This window comes from Coenobita brevimanus, chromosome 25, assembly GCF_032717465.1.
Source record: "Coenobita brevimanus isolate Jiangsu-jjx chromosome 25, ASM3271746v2, whole genome shotgun sequence".
In the NCBI taxonomy this organism is placed as follows: domain Eukaryota; kingdom Metazoa; phylum Arthropoda; class Malacostraca; order Decapoda; family Coenobitidae; genus Coenobita; species Coenobita brevimanus.
Window position 1 is genome coordinate 9,615,784 of NC_136978.1, and position 18,912 is coordinate 9,634,695.

The 18,912-nt window shown below is 41.4% G+C and overlaps 1 protein-coding gene and 1 pseudogene across 1 annotated transcript in view; one reads left to right on the forward strand and one right to left on the reverse strand.

The window, feature by feature from the left end:
• Window positions 1-18,912, reverse strand: part of LOC145393774 (ubiquitin-protein ligase E3B) — a 91,254-nt gene that overhangs the window by 64,508 nt on the left and 7,834 nt on the right. Inside the window, exons 2-4 of the mRNA XM_080267823.1 lie at window positions 18,704-18,902; window positions 15,003-15,155; window positions 5,338-5,440 (exon numbers count right to left, since the gene is read on the reverse strand). Of these exons, the coding sequence (XP_080123949.1) occupies window positions 5,338-5,440; window positions 15,003-15,155; window positions 18,704-18,864 (417 nt within the window). The 5' untranslated portion in view covers window positions 18,865-18,902. The remainder of the gene's footprint in view (window positions 1-5,337; window positions 5,441-15,002; window positions 15,156-18,703; window positions 18,903-18,912) is intronic.
• LOC145393893 (5S ribosomal RNA) lies at window positions 18,005-18,123 on the forward strand (annotated as a pseudogene).

An 18,912-nucleotide genomic window follows, 5' to 3' on the forward strand; every position in this document is an offset into this window, starting at 1 on the left:
CACTACACGAATGGTTCACCACAAACAGGCTCAAAATAGCCCCAGCCAAATCTACAGTGACTCTTCTCACAAACTGGACAGCAGAACACAGTCACATCCCACACCTCACCATAAACAACACTCCCCTACCACACACACACACACCCAAAATCAATACATCAATGTCATTTAAACAACACATCACAAACATTAAAAATAAAATAACACCAAGACTCAATGCTTTGAGGTCACTTGCCCATACAACATTTGGACACAACAAAGAAACTACAACCACAGTATACAAACAATGCATACGTTCAGTGATGAATTATGCAAGCCCTGCCTGGGCTTCTAACCTCACCAAAATACACTACAACACTCTACAGACCATACAGAACAAGGCCCTAAAAATAATCACAGGCTGCACAGCTACTACACCCACAGACCACCTACATCAAGAAACCAAAGTCCTCAAAGTCAAGGATCACCTAGACTTAAAAGGCACCCAGTTTCTTGCTGCAGCCTCCACAAACCCACAACATCCACTACAGTACATGGCAGCACATCCACCCACACCAAGGAACATCAAAACAACACCCAGCACACGATACCATACACAAATACTGTCATCTCTCTCCCCTCGCCCACATGAGACCAGCTTCCAAAAGCATATTCACACTCAGATCACTCGCCGCTCCATTCAGTCACTTAAAGGCAACACACAGCTGCATGCACGGCCTCCTGACATCCACCCTTCTGAATCCTATCTTACTCGTGAGGACAGGGTCCACCTTGCCAGGTTGAGATGTGGGCACCATCCAGCCCTCTTAAGTTACCATAAGAGGCTGGATGACTCTGTCGCTGATGCCTGTCCAGGATGCAACACAGCACCCCATACTATTAAGCACATTATGGAAGACTGCATTGCATACAATCACCTACGCCAACAATACAACATACACTCTTTGAGAGAGCTGTGGGAAAGCCCGGTCTCGGCCATGGCCTTCCTAAGGGACTCGGGGCTGTTCGGCCAGACTGCCTAGGAAACAACTACTACTACTACTACACAGCAGTAAGAGAAGGACTCATTTCCTTTGCTGCTGCAACACAGTAGTTGGAGAAGGACTCACTTCCTTTGCTGCTACAACTTCCTCCGTAATTTTACACTTACATTTCCCATTCTTCTTCTCTATCTATCTATTGCCAGATGCCTTAATCCCATATGGGGTGGCCACAAAAAAATCGCCTCCACGTCACCTTGTCTCCGTCATTTCACTGCCCTGCTCCCAGTTCACGCCCCCGTCTCTCATATTCCTCTCCAATCCATCCCTCCATCTCATCCTTGGCGTTCCCCTCCCTCTCTCCCTCTCCACCTCACTCACATACACTCTCCTCGTCAGTCTCTCACTCTCCATCCTCTCCACATGGCCAAACTACCTCAATGTGTTTTTCCTACCGCTTCCTATCACATCCACAGCACAACGCTCCATTACATCCACATATGTCAGTCTTCTTACAAGTAAAAAACTACTTCCATAAGTGAATGTACACATCTTAACAGTGATAATAGCCTTGGGGTAACAAATCTAAGTCTGTCAAACAGACCTATATTAAAAAAGTAGCAATGTTTATACTAAAATTCTTTAGATGATTGGAATTTGATAATAATGTGAGACAACCTAACATGGCACAGACCTAACCTAACTAAGTACTGATTATATAACAAATTTACCCTAATCCTTACTATGGAAAAAAACCATATCTATAAAAAACAAATTTACTGGTAATCCTAAAAGGTTACAAAATTAGCTAATGCTGGATGTAAAGTTCATGTCCACTGGCTAATTACCTGAGGAAATTTACCTTTAATTCATACTACAGTATTAAGATTTGTTTTCCCCAGCCTTAAGCACAGTTATTCATGTTTACATCCATTTATGGAAATAATGTTGTAATTAAGGTATTCATAAGAATGGGAAAGATGAGTGCAAAATCTCTTGTTTATTTCAGTGATCTGAAACATGCCCTGTATAGCTGGTTGTGGTAAAAAAAAACGACAAATGAATGGAGTGAAGTAACAAAAGTGGAAGGCAGTAACAAAGTGATCTGTAAACACTGCAATACTAAAATTAGTGCCAAAATTGAGAGAAACATAGCTCAAATAAATGTATAAAAAGACTTAAAAGGAACAGTAGTTAATCATTATTAAACTGGGCTGTCACTAACAATATTTAGGCTCTGTTTGTATGTGTTATAAGTTTCTATGATATTGGCTCACATTACACTGAATTTATGTGATAAATACATTATTCTGATATTAAAAAAAAAAAAAAAAAAAAAAAAAATCGGTAAAGTGGGTAAAAGTGTTTTTCTAAGTGGGTTTTATTGGAAAAACCCAGGTGGGCAAAACTGGGTCACCCACTTTGGTGCCAACCCTACAAAAGTGTGGACTGGATCCAGAAACAAGAAACTAAAGTAAACGAGAAAAAAAAACAAGTGCTTCTTCTTACAGTTAGGGACAAATTTACCTAATAATTCACTCTTCTACTTCTCATCTTCCTCCACTGGCTAATATTCTTGTGCTGCCAGGGGCTTGGTACACTTCTCTGCCAACAGATGATGCGCTCTGATACAATGCATCAACGAAAAGAGTAACATACAGTAAACCCTCCCTATTACAGACTAATTGGAGGGAAGCCTAATCTCAAAATGCCAATAATCCATCACATCTGATGGATCCCCCCAAGGTGGAATTTCAAGCATGTTGGAAAAATAAATGAGTACAATAGCATGGTCTAGTCATCATCATCATCATCGTCATCCAGACCTCCTTTCCCACCCCAGGGCAGGATGGGGAGTAGCAAAGTCCAGGCAGACCAAATATGCCCAATCCAATTGGTCACGCTTCCATTCGCTCACCATTCAAGCCCCTGGAATCCTGGCTCTATCTGATATGCCAAAAACATTCACCATGTTCTGTAGCTTCACATAAACATATTAGATGGAGTCAATCCAGACGCTGTCAGTTAAAAAGGAGTGCCAAATCCCTGATCATGTGTTTCTCCTCACAATATTCACCAGCCAGCTCGATCTCTTGTCAGTCCCCTTGCCTCATCGACTTCCAAACCTCTCTTACTCACACACTCATCCACCATATCCCTCCACTTTCTCCTTGGTCTACCTCACCTCCTCCCTCCTTCATATTCGCTCAGATATACCTTTTTCACCACTCTATTGTTATCCATTCTCTCCACATGACCATAACATCTCAGTACACTCTCTTCGATTCTGGTGTCCACAGACTTCCTCACTCCACATTTTTCACAAATCACATTATTTCATATCCTATCTACTCCCTGTACTCCACATACATTCCTCAGCAGTGCCATCTCCGCTGTTCTTACAGCGCATTAGCTAGTGAACATTTTTCATTTTCATTCATTCATCGCCAGACGCCATGTATCCCAGACAGGGTGGCCAAGGGCTCAGAGTTAATTGTTTTACAGGGAGGGGCACTAATCCTCCACCAACCCCACTTGAGAACATTTTTGCAGTTACAAATTATGCAGCTATCCTATGAAATGACTCATGACATATCAATAAGTTATATAAAAGTAAATGGTAATAAATGTCATTCATGAAGTTTTATAAAGTTTGTAAAAATTTTCCTCTTATCGCTACTGTTTTTGCTGAAGTCTAGCATAAACACTGTGGAATATCGTAAGAAAACCATACGGGACTGGCTAGAAGTGTTTTTATTATTATTATTATTATTACTGTAATTAGTGGTAGGTGGTGGTGACCATCATCCACTCAGCTGATGTACTGCTGCCTACTTCTTCCTTAGCCTTTATCATTCTTTTTCTGTGCCTGCCCTCCTCTCTTCCTATTTCTCCCATCTTTCTTGTCACTTCTTATTGCTTTTCCTTCCTTTACAGGTGGCTTTACATTGAATGACAAGCCAAATGGTTTCCTGTAAGCCAAGAAACCATTTACAACGCTAGGCGGTCACATATAACCAAACCATACGTGCTCCCTATGTGTCAGCAAGTGGTTTGGTGGAGGGTTAGTGCCCCTCCCCTTTAAACAAATAACTCAAAGTCAAATGGCCACCCCTTATGGGATTATGGTGTCTGGCAATAGACAGACAGATAGACAGATTATTGTGATTACTGTATTATGATGAGGTAACGTGGTAGTAACCCTATTTTGTATGGAAAAAATCTTGTGGTTTAGTGGAAATTTCCACCTCACTGGGCTATTTCCTGCATCAGATGGTCAAAACACACCTTGTACTCTCTCAAAACATTCTCCGGGCTTGGAGTGCATACGGACATGCAGTTTGTTGCAAACAAAAGTAGAAAGATTGAAGTCCATCTGACAAAAATATTAGCTCTTGAGTTTAAGGATAAGTGGGATAAAACACAAGTTGAAAACACACCATTTTTTCTTATTTCTCCGCACTGAGCACATTCAGTAGATTGTTGTCATGGCCGCTGCAGCCACAGGGTTAAGACATCTACAGCAGCCAAGATTCAACTGATCTGCATCATGAGGAGCTCTCCTGGTGTTTCTGGTGATGCTGGCATCGGTGTAACCTCCCCTTGTCTCACCTCCTGTAATGCATCCTTGATAGATGCTGCAGTAATCGCATCTGCTGTGGTGGCTTCACCAGCATTGTTAATTTCAGATGTTGTGGATATTAAGAGACTGCTTGCACTATTTGGGAATCATGCTATTTGATCATGCACTAATTGGGACCTAGGTGTATTGCACCCCATTTAACAGACAGTGTTTGTTATGAATGATGGAATTCTGGTGGCTTCGTAGTGTCCTTTATATACAGTATGATATCCAGTCAATAAAGGCACGTTATATCGAGGGTCTACTGCATATATTGTACTATTAGTGTGAAGTAGATGCAATGGAATAGTAGGTGAAATGTTGTCACCACCTCTGCCTTCATTTTGTCAGATGATGTATGTATGTATGTTGTCAGTCATGATACCTGTGTGATAAATCCCATCTGCTGACCTGCAAGTTAGGAGCTTGCAACCCTTGTCATTTGCATCTCTTTACACTCCCTATGTCAATTATCCGTCAGTTCTTTAGTCTCACCAACATCCACACCATGCTTTCTTAAGCACTCACATACACTACTCCAAAAGTACAGTAGGCCAAGAAATTCTTCCTCTCGGCCAGCCACGTCTCATCAGCTAAATTTACTTTCCTTAACACTCCATTTATATCTATTCTTTCTATAAAACAATATCAACTACGCTTTGATCTTCTGCCAACACTGCTATTTCTACAATGTTAGACCCTGAAGACATGTCTGATTTACGGTACTGTACTTACTTCTTTCATATGCTGAATCCATTGTAAGGTTCGTTCCTTATTCATTCCACAGGACACATAACTAAGCTTTACATTATCACTATCCATACTTGCCAGCAAGTATCTGAAAAATATATCAACTGTTAAGAATGCAAACATATGTATGACAGGTATGTCAATACTCTTGACATCATCAACACTCTAAACTAATTCTGAATGCTTACATGGGGTGAGAAGAGCTAAAGAAAGGCTCTCTGATGTTACTGGAGATGTGAAATACAGTGGAATCTCCCAAACTGCATCTTTTACAGACTGAGTACATGGCACGATTTGAGAATTCCATGAGTCAGAAATAACTAATCTTATGGGGAAAACTACTTTTAGGTCGTCACCTCGGAAGAGTTGTCCCCCTTACCCCCACACCTACATCAAACTGGTCACCAGCAAACACTAACAACCTGGAAAAGAAATTAAAAAAGCATATTTAATGGGAATGAACAACACTGTAAGATTCTCACCTGACTCAGACTGACGGCATTCCTTGAATGGATAGGGGAGGGGGGAGGGGTTCCAAGGCTTGAGGTGAACTATGGCCTTTCAGCACGAAGCAAGTGTGCTGGCACCTCTGTGCGGCTTCCTTCTCATCAACATCCCACAGGAACTCCTCAAAGTTCAGTGTGAAGACAACAAAAGCAGTATTGTCATCACCCTCAGCTGCCTCTGTGTCGTCATAAGAGTCGTTGATTCATTGGGATTCATTCATAATCAAACGAGTGCAGCCTTTCCATATTTTCTATTGAAATGAGTCTTTCACAGTTTACTTGTTATTATTCCTGGATTACCACAGCTTCTGGACATTTTTATAAATGTACCTCTAAAAGCTTAAAATGAGGAATTAGAATGCATGATACATTGACGTGTCCAGTAGTAGCGGTGGTTGGTAAACAGCATGGCCAGTTGGAGAGATCATCAGTAAACACCGCAGCAGGTGACCTGTCTGGTTCCATAAATACCCGAAAATAAGTATACATTATTTTGTCTTTTTTCCACTCATTTCTTGCAGTCACAACTCAGCAGTTATATGTGTTGCATATGTCCCAAAATTACTTAACTTGAAATCGTGAGTTCATTATAATATAGGTGGAATCGCCACACCCGTTTGGTAAAGATTTACCTCACTGAACCCATAATGGTGGGCACCTTTGGCTTTCTCACCACCATCAATCCTCCTTATTGCGGTAATCCCCTACTTATCCAGACGTCCATTATCCGTACGATCCAAAATCCAGACACTGTGATCCGGCAGTATTAAACCATTATACGTACATTTTTCCACTGTATCCTGATAAAATGCTTGCGTCTGTGTGGAAACTATGGTAGCACAAACATTTTTGGACACCCGGGAGGGAATTGTCCAGTGGCGCTGCGCTGTCCGGCTCGATACCGTAGTTCACCAAGCATCCGCTAAAGACCCCCTCCGCTGTTCCCAGTTCCCACACATCAACCGAAGGTAAGATATTGTACATGTGTCCATGCATGTATGTGTGCGTACAGTATTTATGAGTGAAAGAATTGCAGAAAAAATCACTAAATCACTTGAATTTTATCACAATAATTCACAATAGTTATATAAAATACCCTTTCAGCCACTCTGGTATGATTTTAGCGTGATTTGGGTATGTATTATTTCATATTACAGTTGACCCTTGATTCAACGGACTAACTGGGGGGGATGAGTGTCTGTTGCTTGAAAAAGTCCACTGCTTGAAAATGAAGGGAAAAATAGCCAAAACTCGAAAAATGGCAAAAGAAATACGAGGGCATCGAAGATGAGGTGCAGCGACGTTTTCACAGACTAGTTTACCTCACAATACCCTATTTTCTATGGACCCATTATATTACGACATGCTTCATGGTGTACTGTGCAGTACAGTACAGGACAGGACTGTGTTATAGTAATTTTTTATGTTCAACTACAGTATCATTGATTTTTGTACCTGTAAAGAGAAATACTGTATGTACAGCGAGTCCTCGAAATACGAAAGGGATAGGGACCAAAAAAAAAAAACTTTCGTAATCCAAAATTTCGTATAATAGTAATATACATATAAAGGGGGGGATGTGTTCCAGGATCCCTTTGGACTCCCACTGAAACTTTACCCCTCCTATTTAGAAGTATGCAATACACGTATACAATACTATACAATTGTTCAGACATTAAAAAATAAAACATACAACTAATTACTGTAGTATTAGTACACTGTACAGTTAAATACATACCTGTGCTGCAGCTGGAGATTTGTGGAGATATGGTGCTAAGTCACATGGTGGACCCTAATAATTTCCAATTTCCTCTCCAGGGTCAAAGTATGGTGTTGTTTCTTCTTGGCAGCTGGTTCCCTGGATGCTGAAGATGATGCAGAGCACTTGGGAGGCATGGTGAAAGTACGAAAACAGGAAGAACAACGAAAAACTGCGTAACGTACAGCGAAGCTGAGAGGAGAGGATGAACGTGACTCTACTGGGAAGCACGTGAAAATATGTTTAACCAGAGAGGGATTAGTTTGTTTTCTCGCCGCAAGCGAACGCGTGCTGTGCAGCGCGCCCATTATGAATTTTTCTTATTTCCTTTCGTGTCTCTTTTCGTACCATTGAGACAGATACTTTTATATTGTGGAATTTGTCCTACATTCATCACTTTCGTACCATCGGAAATTCGTACTTCGAGTTTTCATATTTCAAGGACTCACTGTAGTTAGAAATGAAAAAAGATGTACAGTATTACGACTTGCTTCATGGTGTACTGCACAGTACAGTGCTGTGTTATTGTAATTTTTTATGCTCAACTACAGTATCTTTTACAGTATTTTTGTACCTGTAAAGAGAAATACTGAGATGCTCCCGCTGGCTTGGCGGGAAACGTCTATCATCTCACACTGCCACCTACCGGCCTACCGGACAAACTTTCAAATAACGGACAAATGACTGGTGTCTGGAGTGATTCTCTGCCAGCAGATATTGTCCATTGCTTCCGAAACTGTTGATTCGGGGTCCGTAGAATCAAGGGTCGACTGTACTTACCAGAGATAGAGAGAGAGAGAGAGAGAGAGAGTCAAACCAGTTTAGACACAGCCGCACTGAGGGTACTGTATATGTACACGTGCGGGTATGTCTGTACGCGTGTGTATTTATGATTGCGTTTGTATTTACGATTGAGTGTGTGTGTGTGTTGCAAAGGCAAGTACAAATTTGGAAAACTTTACTACAAGAATCCAACAGATCACAAGAAAATTCCTCAGTCAAGGATTTTTCAAAACAGAATTACGTACGATAATAAAGAAGACGTATCATCATCACTATAACTTCAAACACCTAAAAGGAGAAATACATAGTCTTACAACAAAAATATTTGACACCACTATGGATACAATAGTATCCCAGGGCCGTCATTGCGCAGAGAGTGCTCGCGGGATGCCCTCCTGGCTCTGTAGCAGATTAAGACCGACTACAACAAAAACCAATTTATACCTACCAATTTGGAGTCAACTGGATGCTACTCAATCAACCATAACAACAACAAACTATTCCTCTCAGTTACAATGACCAGTTACACCTACCAATTTAAACTCAACTGGGTGTGACTTAATCAACAATGACAACAACAAATCATTCCTACCAAATTGAACTCCACTCAAAATGGCATATTAGTCCTATCTTTCCATATACTGTATATATATATCATCATCAGCCATTTGAGTATCCACTGCAGGACCGGCCTATCCCGACCAAAGTCGGGACGATATAGCCAATGTATCTCTACCAAGTGGTTTAGGCTGTCTGGTAGAGGTTGTATGTAGGGTGAGAAGTGCTTGTAAGTGTAATTGTCGTGTTGGAGTGGCTTTGGATGTGTGTGTAGTCTGTGAACCAAGTGTAACTGGCCCACGCAAGCCGACTGGGTGCAAGCATACTTTACAGTAAGCAACACTGGTTCAACCATAGCACCCCTTGTGTCCACCAATGCAGTATGTGGCTGGGTGAACACTCCCAAAGTTTCTTACCCTGGAGGGGCGCGAACCCTGGTTCACCTGTGTACGAAACGCACACTCTACCACTGTACCACAGAGGCTCAATAAATATATACAGTATATATATACAGTAATCCCTCCACTATCCGATGTAATAGAGCCAAAGGTATGTCCAGAAAGTGGTCCCGTCTGGATAGTGGGCCCTAGCCTCCTGGACTTGTACTTATGGACCCTAACCTACCCTGACTCAGAAAAACACCTATACAACTCCCTACTGGACATGCATAGCACCTATTTAAGACCCAATTCACACCAATAAGGGACATAAAAGACTGAAATAAATACAAAAGAACCAGAGAATGAGGTTTTAGAGGTGAGAATATACAATATTAACCATTCTGGGTACTTATACCAAGTCTCTGGCTCCTGGACTGTTTACTTATGGACCCTAACCTAGCCTAACTCAGAAAAACACCTCCCTACTGGACATGCATAGCACCTAAGACCCTATTCACACCATTAAGGGACATAAAAGAGTGAAATGAGATTTGAGAGGTAAGTGTGGAAAATAGAGTACAGTATGAAACTTTCTGGGTACTTATAACAAGTCCCTGGCCATCTCGATGAAAAACCCGCCTCCTCTCAGACTCTGACAGTAAAAAGGAGTACCTGAAGCACCTGCTGTACACTGTACATGAAGTCTGCACTGAACTTAGTCATTAGCACTCATAAATCCATTTTCTTAACACTACACACTCTAGTCTAAATTGCGCTCTATTGTACCTTAATGAAATATGTGTTGCACTATGCACTTAAGTCTTTGCACTCATTAATCCATTATCTTAACACTACACACTCTAGTCTAATTTGTGCTCCACTGAATGTCAATAAAATCAGTGTTGCACTCTGCACTTAAGTCTTTGCACTCAGAATTCTAATTTCTTGACATTGCACACTGTTTTTTTCACTGCACAATGCTGTAAATTCCCGTGTGGTCTAGTGGCGAGTTTTTGCTGTTTATTCACTGTCACAGTCTGAGAGTAGCTGATGCAGGTGGCCTAGGGGTGTGTCACTGGGACATGGTGATGGACTACCCACTGCAGACGACTCTGAAGAGAGGCGCAAACTCACGTCTAGTGGCGACTCCACCGTGCCTGATGTGCTAGGCTGTGGCTTGGAGGATGAGGGCCTGTCTTGGGGAGGTAATGGTGTGGAACCAGGGCTGGGCACAGCGGGGCTCACGGGTCTGAAAAAGCTGTCAATGGTTGATTGACGCAAGGAACGACGATTTTGGCGATTAATGAAAGCGCGCACTTCCTCCACATGTCCCAAGGGCCCCATCTCCCTGTCGCAGTCCGGGTGTTCCAGGTAGTTGAGAATGAACTCTACGTGTTCCCGAAGTGTGCTCAGCTTGGGGATGGCTGGAGCAGTGTCACGCTGAGAGGAGTCTGCATCATCGTCGCCGTCCTCGTTGGCATCTTCATTTGGGTACTGACACCTGCAACTGAAGATGCGATCTTGATATCTGACATGGTCTGATACCCAGGATCGCCCTCGTCGTCATTCAACCACTCACGCACTTTGTCCACATCGTCGCCATGTGCACGTAGATGTGCATGGAAATCGTCCACATCAAAACCTAAGAAATCGTGCTCCATATACATTCCGAGAAGCAGACGAGACCAACCATTTTCTAGAGTCCTGACAGGGACTTCCTTCCATGCACTGGCCCAGTTGTACATTGCAGACTTGATGTTGTAGCAGCGAATGTTTTCCAAAGTCTGCTGGCCTCGCGTGTCCCATCCCTCCCTGCGCTTGTCCTTGTCCTCAAGAACAACCATCACCTCATCCAAAAACTTCCTTCGGTACAGCCTCTTCATTGCCACGATCACTCCTTGGTCCATTGGTTGGATGAGAGCAGTCGTATTAGGTGGCATAAACATGCACCTAATGCACCCATTCTCAGCCACCAAGTCCTTGTCACATGGGTGGGCAGGTGCATTATCCAAGAGAAGGAGGGCCTTTACCTGGTCAAGTGGGATTCCCAGTGTCTTCGTCTGGTAATTGATGACCTCCCTGACGAAATGGCGGTGGAACCAGTCTTTGAAGATCTGGGCAGTGAACCATGCCTTCACAGAATGGTACCAAATAACAGGAAGGACATCCATCACCCCACGAAGACACCGAGGCTGCTTTGCACGGCCAACAATAATGGGCTTGAGCCGGTGCATGCCGTTAGCATTGGCACAACACAAAGCAGATATCCATTGCTTGCGGAGCCAAGTACACGCTTCTCCATCTCCTCGGCTAGAGCGTTCGTTGGCAAAGAGCAATAGAATAAACCAGTTTCGTCAGCGTTGCAGACTTGACCGAGAGTGAGGCCCTCCCTGTCAATCAAGCCCTTCATCTTGTGCCGAAACTCCTCTACTCCATCCTCGTTGGCATCCAAAGTTTCGCCACGAGACTAACAGTTGGTAAGGCCATGTCGTAACATGATCACGAATAGCCAACCCTCAGATGCCTTGAAGTCTAGGGTGTTGTAAAGCTTTGCAAACTTCTCAGCAGCAGCCTTCAGCTCCATGCCACGCACCAGTACACCAGCAGCACATTGCTGTTGATACCAAATCAACGTGGAGCAGTCGACTTCAGCATACCGGGGAGTAAACATCATCTTCCTCTCCACATTGCGTTTGTTCTTCGACGAGAAGTCAGCTGTGTACTGCATGAGTTTGTCAAGGGATCTCTTGATATCAAACAAAGTACATCGAGGTTAAACTCAAAGAGGATGTGTGACGTTGACCATCACGCATCCACTTTGTCCAATATCTCCCTCTTCTTCTCCAGAGTCAAAACCACTCTCTTCCTCTTCTCAGGTTGTGGGGCCATCATCACACACATTAACAAGAGGCAGGAGAGCAGCAGGAGAACCTGCAGCAAGTAGGGCACCACCACAAAAGCGAGCACGTGGGTGGCCATGATGACGAGCATGCACACACAACAAGAGACAGGTGGTAAGTGGGGAGGATGCAGGGGCGCTCTAGTGGACGGCGGCAGAACAACGCACTAAAACACAGCTGGTCCGCGCTGTGCATGCCGAGTTCAAATTACAGGGGGAAAAAAAGTCAGATTTTTTTCAATTTTTTTGCGATTTTGGGGCAATTTTGGGAACACTAAATCCTGGGACCAAAATGTTCGGAAAGTAGGGTGTCAGGAAAGTGGGCGTCCAGATAGTACAAGGATTACTGTATATCTATCTATCTATACATATATATATATATATGTGTGTGTGTGTGTGTGTGTGTGTGTGAGAGAGAGAGAGAGAGAGAGAGAGAGTGTGAAGGTGAAAGTGAAGGAGAATGTGAAAGTAAAAGAAAGGAAGGTGAAACTGAAGGTGAGTGAATGTAATAGTAATGGTAAATGTGAAAGAAAGAAAGTAAATGCAAGTGAAAGTGAAGGTGAAATTGAAATACAAAATGAAAGTAATAGTGAAAGTGACTGTAAAGGTGAAGGTGAAAGTGAAAGTGAGCATGGAAGTGAATATGAAAGTGAATGTGAATGTTAATAAAATTTGTGAAAGCGATGATAAAAATGGAAGGTGAAGATGGTGGTGATGACAAAAGCAAAAATATGTGAAGTAAAACTGAAAGTGGATGTGCCCAGCACAGAGAGAGAGAGAATAAATACAAGAATGAGACAGTTGAGTGTAGCTGTTACAAAGTCCTAAGCATCTCATTTCACTTCCTTGTTATATACAGGTATGAAGGTAGGCCAGGGGAGAAGTCCATTATCTGGACGGATCCATTTCCGGACGTGCCTTTGGCTCCATTACATTGGATAAATGGAGGATTACAGTACATCTAACTTTTGGATGTAAGTTAACATTGGCTTCTTCTCCTTTCTTGAAGAAGTTGTAAGCTTAAGAGGGTTGCAATGGGCCATGGTACCACTGGGCAGGCAGAGGAAGAACAGGGGAAAAAAAATCTTCTCGCAACAAGCCACACCAGAACCATACGCCAACAATGGAGAGGAGACAATGCACTGAGCTGGGCACCAGGGCATCAAGCACACATTCTACATGCTTGGCATGGAAGGGAAGCACTTTGATTGGCTTATAGTACATGCTATGCTTGAATAATATTAGTAACTGTCATGCCTGACTAACATTAGTTATGTCCAGGCTGATGTGCAGGCTCGAGGTGACGGTGGCGCGTATTACACGAGGCATCGCAAAAGCATCATTTTTTAGGCTGCATTCATTTATTTCATGTAATTTTCGTGAGTTACTGATACTGCAAAGTGTTGCATGACATTGTCGTGTATTCTGAATCCGCTGTTTGGGATCGCACAATTTAGGAGATTCCACTGTAAAAAAAAAAAAAAAAAAAAAAAAAAAAAAAAAAAAGTCCTTGAAGATCAAAAGGATAACAAAACGAGCTTTATTCTTTAGACATATATAAATTTAAAAAGTTGGTACCAGAGGCTACATAACATCCTATGCTGTCCTGTGTCACGTAAACTGGATTACTGAAAAATACTAACTGTATTAGCTTTTTTTTTTTTTTTTTTGGTAATAAATGGAGAGAGACAAACTGCACTTAAATTATACCACAGACTGAACCAGAATGTTAAGTGCTGAAAGGGTCATACTACTTTTTGATAATACAAATGAAGTACATTGGCCACATACGAATCTGGGACGTCATTGTGTAGCAAGGTCTAGCATTAGGTACACTTGATAACCATAACATAATCACATGTTTGCTGGTAGCACTGACATGAAAGAACTGAGGCGACAAATATTAGCTGAAATGACAAGGTGAATGTGACGCATTAACACTGGATATCGTAATTAGACCTTCACTTCAGACAGGCACAGTCCTAGGTTCATGTATGGCCAACCATAAACTTGAAAGTAATAATCATTATGTTCCCACTATACAATGCCATGGGCCAATGAATAGTCCATTCAACCTGAAGGTGAAATAAACTTCCAAATACGGTGAAAGTGACAGCTAGTTCACACTGGGATAATAGGGAATTCACTGGAAGCTGACAGACATAACAGGAACAGGGATTTTGTCTGCAGGGGGTTACCTGCTACTGCTTTTATCTGTACAACCTAATCCTCCCCTCAACTGCAAGAGTATGAGGATTCATGTAACACAAATGCTAAGAAGTGGAGTTGCTGCACCCCTATACTTATACAAAACATGGGGGACTGGTATTTTTTAGATTTTTTCTCTAAACATATATGTGACTAAAGCCTCCGAAAGTTCCTGACCCATTATTTTTGGGAAGGATAAGGGTTGGGATGGTGACTAATCTCCATCCAAAAATTAAAATATATCACCAAAATTATATCAGTGTTGAAGAAACTCTGAGCCATTTTTGTAGGGTTCATAACTGGAGAAGGAAGGAATAAGGGGAAAAATGATATAATTCTTCAGTAACACCCACATCAGCCAAATTAGTGTCATGCCAAACTTTAATTTAAAAAATTTCAAGAGGTCTTTAATTTCAAAGACAAATGAACTTGGAGCCAAGCACAGTGGTATCCACCACCATACAAAACTAATACCACACTTCTCACTTCACTTGTAAGGTTGATCACCATGACAAATATACACAAATAACAAGCAACAAAAAACAATAAGTGATTACCTGGTGAAGATTTCGAACCTCTTGGAATCCTTCTCATACTTATATATCTTGATAAACTTGGACATTTCTTGAAATGCATCTAATGCTGGAGGTAAATGTGGTGCCTGCTCTAGTGAGTATGGTTCAGTTCCAAACATTTCATCAAACTTTTTTCTGTCAAGAGAATTGATACATCAAATTAAGGAAAGTACTGTGTGCCAAGGGATTTGTTACCAGTTACATACATTTATTCAAACTCTCTCTCTCTCTCTCTCTCTAAAACAATAATCCCTCATTTACCTGGACATAATAGAGCCAAAGGCATGTCCGGGTAGTGGCAACATCCGGATAATGAACACTATTCCCCTATCGTACCCAGGCACTACCTATACCCAACCTCCAACCTAAACCTAACCTATTTGTACAGTACTTATGCTTAACTTGGCAGTGTTTTTTGGTCATTCAGGCATATTTAGACATCATAACACACAAAGGAATAACCAGAGTACTGCTAAGCACCAAGAAAACCATGCAGAAAAAACACTGAAAACCAAAAAACACCCTACTGATAGAGTACTATAAGTACATTACCTCTCCTTATTTTGGCAGTGTTTTCCCTTTCATTCTGCCATATTTTGACATCAAAACATACAAAGGATTATCCAAAATAGTTTTCAACACCAAGAAAACCATGAAAAAAAAAAAAAAATGAAAACCAAAAAACATCCTACCTATACACTACCGTATGTATAGTACCTTTCCTAATTTTGACACTGTTTTCAGCTCAATCTGCCATATTTAGACATGGAAATGCACACAGGGATATCCAAAGTAATGCTAAACACCAAGAAAACCATGAACTAAATAGATCAATCCCAGCTGAAGAGGACATTTTACCAGCCAAGAGAGATTTGCAGATAGAAACAGGGGGTAGCAAAATCTATAAAGGAATTAAAGAATTTTAAGGCCCCAGGAGAGAATGGAGTACTTCCTGAAATGCTTGAGGTGGAAAATGATCAGTTGATGAATGCGCTTTTGAAACTCTTTAATGTGGCTTGGGATAATGGTGGAATTCCAGATTAGTGGAAAAATGATTATAAAAATACCAAAAAGGGGAGATTTAAGTGCGTGTGGAAATTGGAGGGGGATAACTTTGACACCTGTAGTTGCAAAAGTCTTTTCCAAAATCATGTTGAACAGAATAGAGCCAGTAATTGATAAAATTTTAAGAGAAGAACAAGCAGGATTTATAAATGGTTGAGGTCATAATGATCAGATTTTTATTGTAAGGCATCTAATGCAACAAGCTAATGAGATGAAAATGCCACTTAGTATGTATTTTGTGGATTTTGAAAAGGCGTTTGTTAGTTGTTGAAAATTTTGAGGTTCTATGGTATACCTGAAAAGTTTGTAAATATTATTACATGCCTGCAAGAAGGTACTTTATGTAAGGTAATAGTAGGTGGTTCTTTGAATGATCCATTTGAAGTTAGGTCAGGAGCGATTCAAGGAGTTCTTTCGCTTTTGCAGTTTGTTTTGGTTATGGATTATGTTATGAGAAAGATTGTAAGGAGGACAGGTGCAGGAATTAACTGGAAAGAAAATAAGACGCTGATGGATTTGGTCTATGCTGGTGATATGGTACTGATCTGCGAAAGTATTTATGGGATAGAAAGGGTGCTTGATTGTCTGGTGGAGGAAGGGGAAAATGTGGGATTGGTAATAAACTGTGGAAAGACTGAAATTATTAATATGAATGTGGAGAACCAAATCGATTGTGTTCTTGGGAATAATGTGTTGAAGAATGCAGCAAATTTTAAATACCTGGGAACGATTGTATCATGTAATGGATCATTAAACAGCGAAATTGAGGATATGATTAGACAGGCTTGGTGAGCTGTTGGAATGTTGAAATCTGTTTGGAATAATACTGTAATATGCTTTTGGTACATACTAAAGTAAAAATTTACAAGTCCATGGTTAGACCAATTTAAATTTATGGGCATGAGTCATGGTACAGTACAATCGCAACAGATCAGAAAGTATTACGATTTGAGAACAAAATACTGAGAAGGATTCTTGGGGTAAAGTGGCAAGACAGAGTCACAAATGAAATAGTAAGGGATATTACGAGAGTTGAACCAGTTGATGAATATATGAGACTGTCTTGCTGGAAATGGCTGAGGCACATATATAGAAAAGAAGGCAGTTTAATACAGGATGTGCCAGAGTGGACTGCTAGAGGAAGAAGAGGCAGAGGTAGGCCGAGGGAGACCTGGTTGAGGACAATGAAAAGAGAAGCAGGAGAGGAGTGTTGGTGGGACCTGAAGGAGATGGCAGGAGATAAATATTGGTGGAGGGAGTTCATCGAGGCCCTATGCATCCCGTGGGGTGCTACAGGAAATGATTGATTGATTGATTGATTGACTGATTGATATACACATATATATATATATATATATATATATATATATATAAAACGATGGGGGTAGAAATTGCGCCATACCCCTCCTAACAATGGCCAAACCCCGGTTTAACGATGGGCTTTGATTTTTCTTACCGATTTTGATGATATTTTAGACTAAAATTGTGTGTTTAGGTTGATTTATAAACTGCTTTTAGACTTCAAGTAATGTGTTTTAGCCCCAGGTGGGGTGAACACTGTCATTTTGGGGTACAGTTTACTAGGCTTGACTTTTTCCAGACTTATATTTGATGATATTTCAATTACATTTGTTGGTTTAGTGAGTTATTTACAGGTGTTAGGCTTAGAGTAGCTTCCTTGACAGCTGTTAGGCCATTTTGATTGCCTTTAAACCTGTTCTGGGGCTCATATGGGTGGGTTTTGGACTTGGTTTGGGGGGGAAGCCCAAGGCTAGGAATCGGTCCACATTGAAATACATGTTAAAAGTACCTCGATATACGATACCCCGCCTAATAATGGAGTTTTACCTAACCAATTACAGTAGATCGTTAACCCAGGGTATGCCTGTGTATATATATATATATATATATATATATATATATATATATATACCACGTTGAGTACACCGCTTCCCGTCCGATCAGCAAAGTTAAGCAACGTTGGGTCTGGTTAGTACTTGGATGGGTGACCGCCTGGGAACACCAGATGCTGTTGGCATAACGTTCTCCCTACGTGTCAAGTGGGGTTGGTGGAGGAGTAGTGCCCTTTCCTGTAAAACAATTAACTCTAAGCCCTGGCCACCCCGTTTAGGATACATGGTGTCTGGCAACGACGACGATGACGATATATATATAAAATGTATTGGCCACTTTCATATTAATAAAAAATGTGAGGGTTTGAGGTTAGCCTCCCATATCCCAAGCAAGCTTGAGGGCAGGTGGATAGCCTATGCCGCTGTTTGGTACTAGATAATCAAAACACCTTCTGATTCCTCTTTGAGATTCAAATCAGTATGAATAATAAAGTCAAATTACCTATTAAGGACCATCCCTCTCTCTCTCTCTTTCTCTCTCTGATCTCAGACTTTTCCTGCCTTCCTACTCTGATTCAAGCATTTCTTATAATCTATTTTAGTCTACAAACAGTTAATGACATGCAAAATACTTTAGTGTCTATGATACAAACCAGTACAGTACATAAATTCTGCATATTATTTACAATGAATGACTACAGACTCTTCTTTTACCAAAACAGTGCCACTCAAGGGGTATGTATGGAGTATGAGTGCATAGACTACCTGAGGTCCCGGTCATGCCTCATGCGCACAAGCCACCCACGAACACTGGCCTGGATCTTTATGGCTGCCTCATCTCGTCTTCGTTCAGCTGCTCTCTCAGCTCTGGCTTCCCGAGTAGCTTCCAAAAATGCTCCTCGGTTTGAATCATTTGTCCCAAACATCTTCAGGGGAACAATGATAAAGTCTGACCTTATTCACCCTGAAAATGA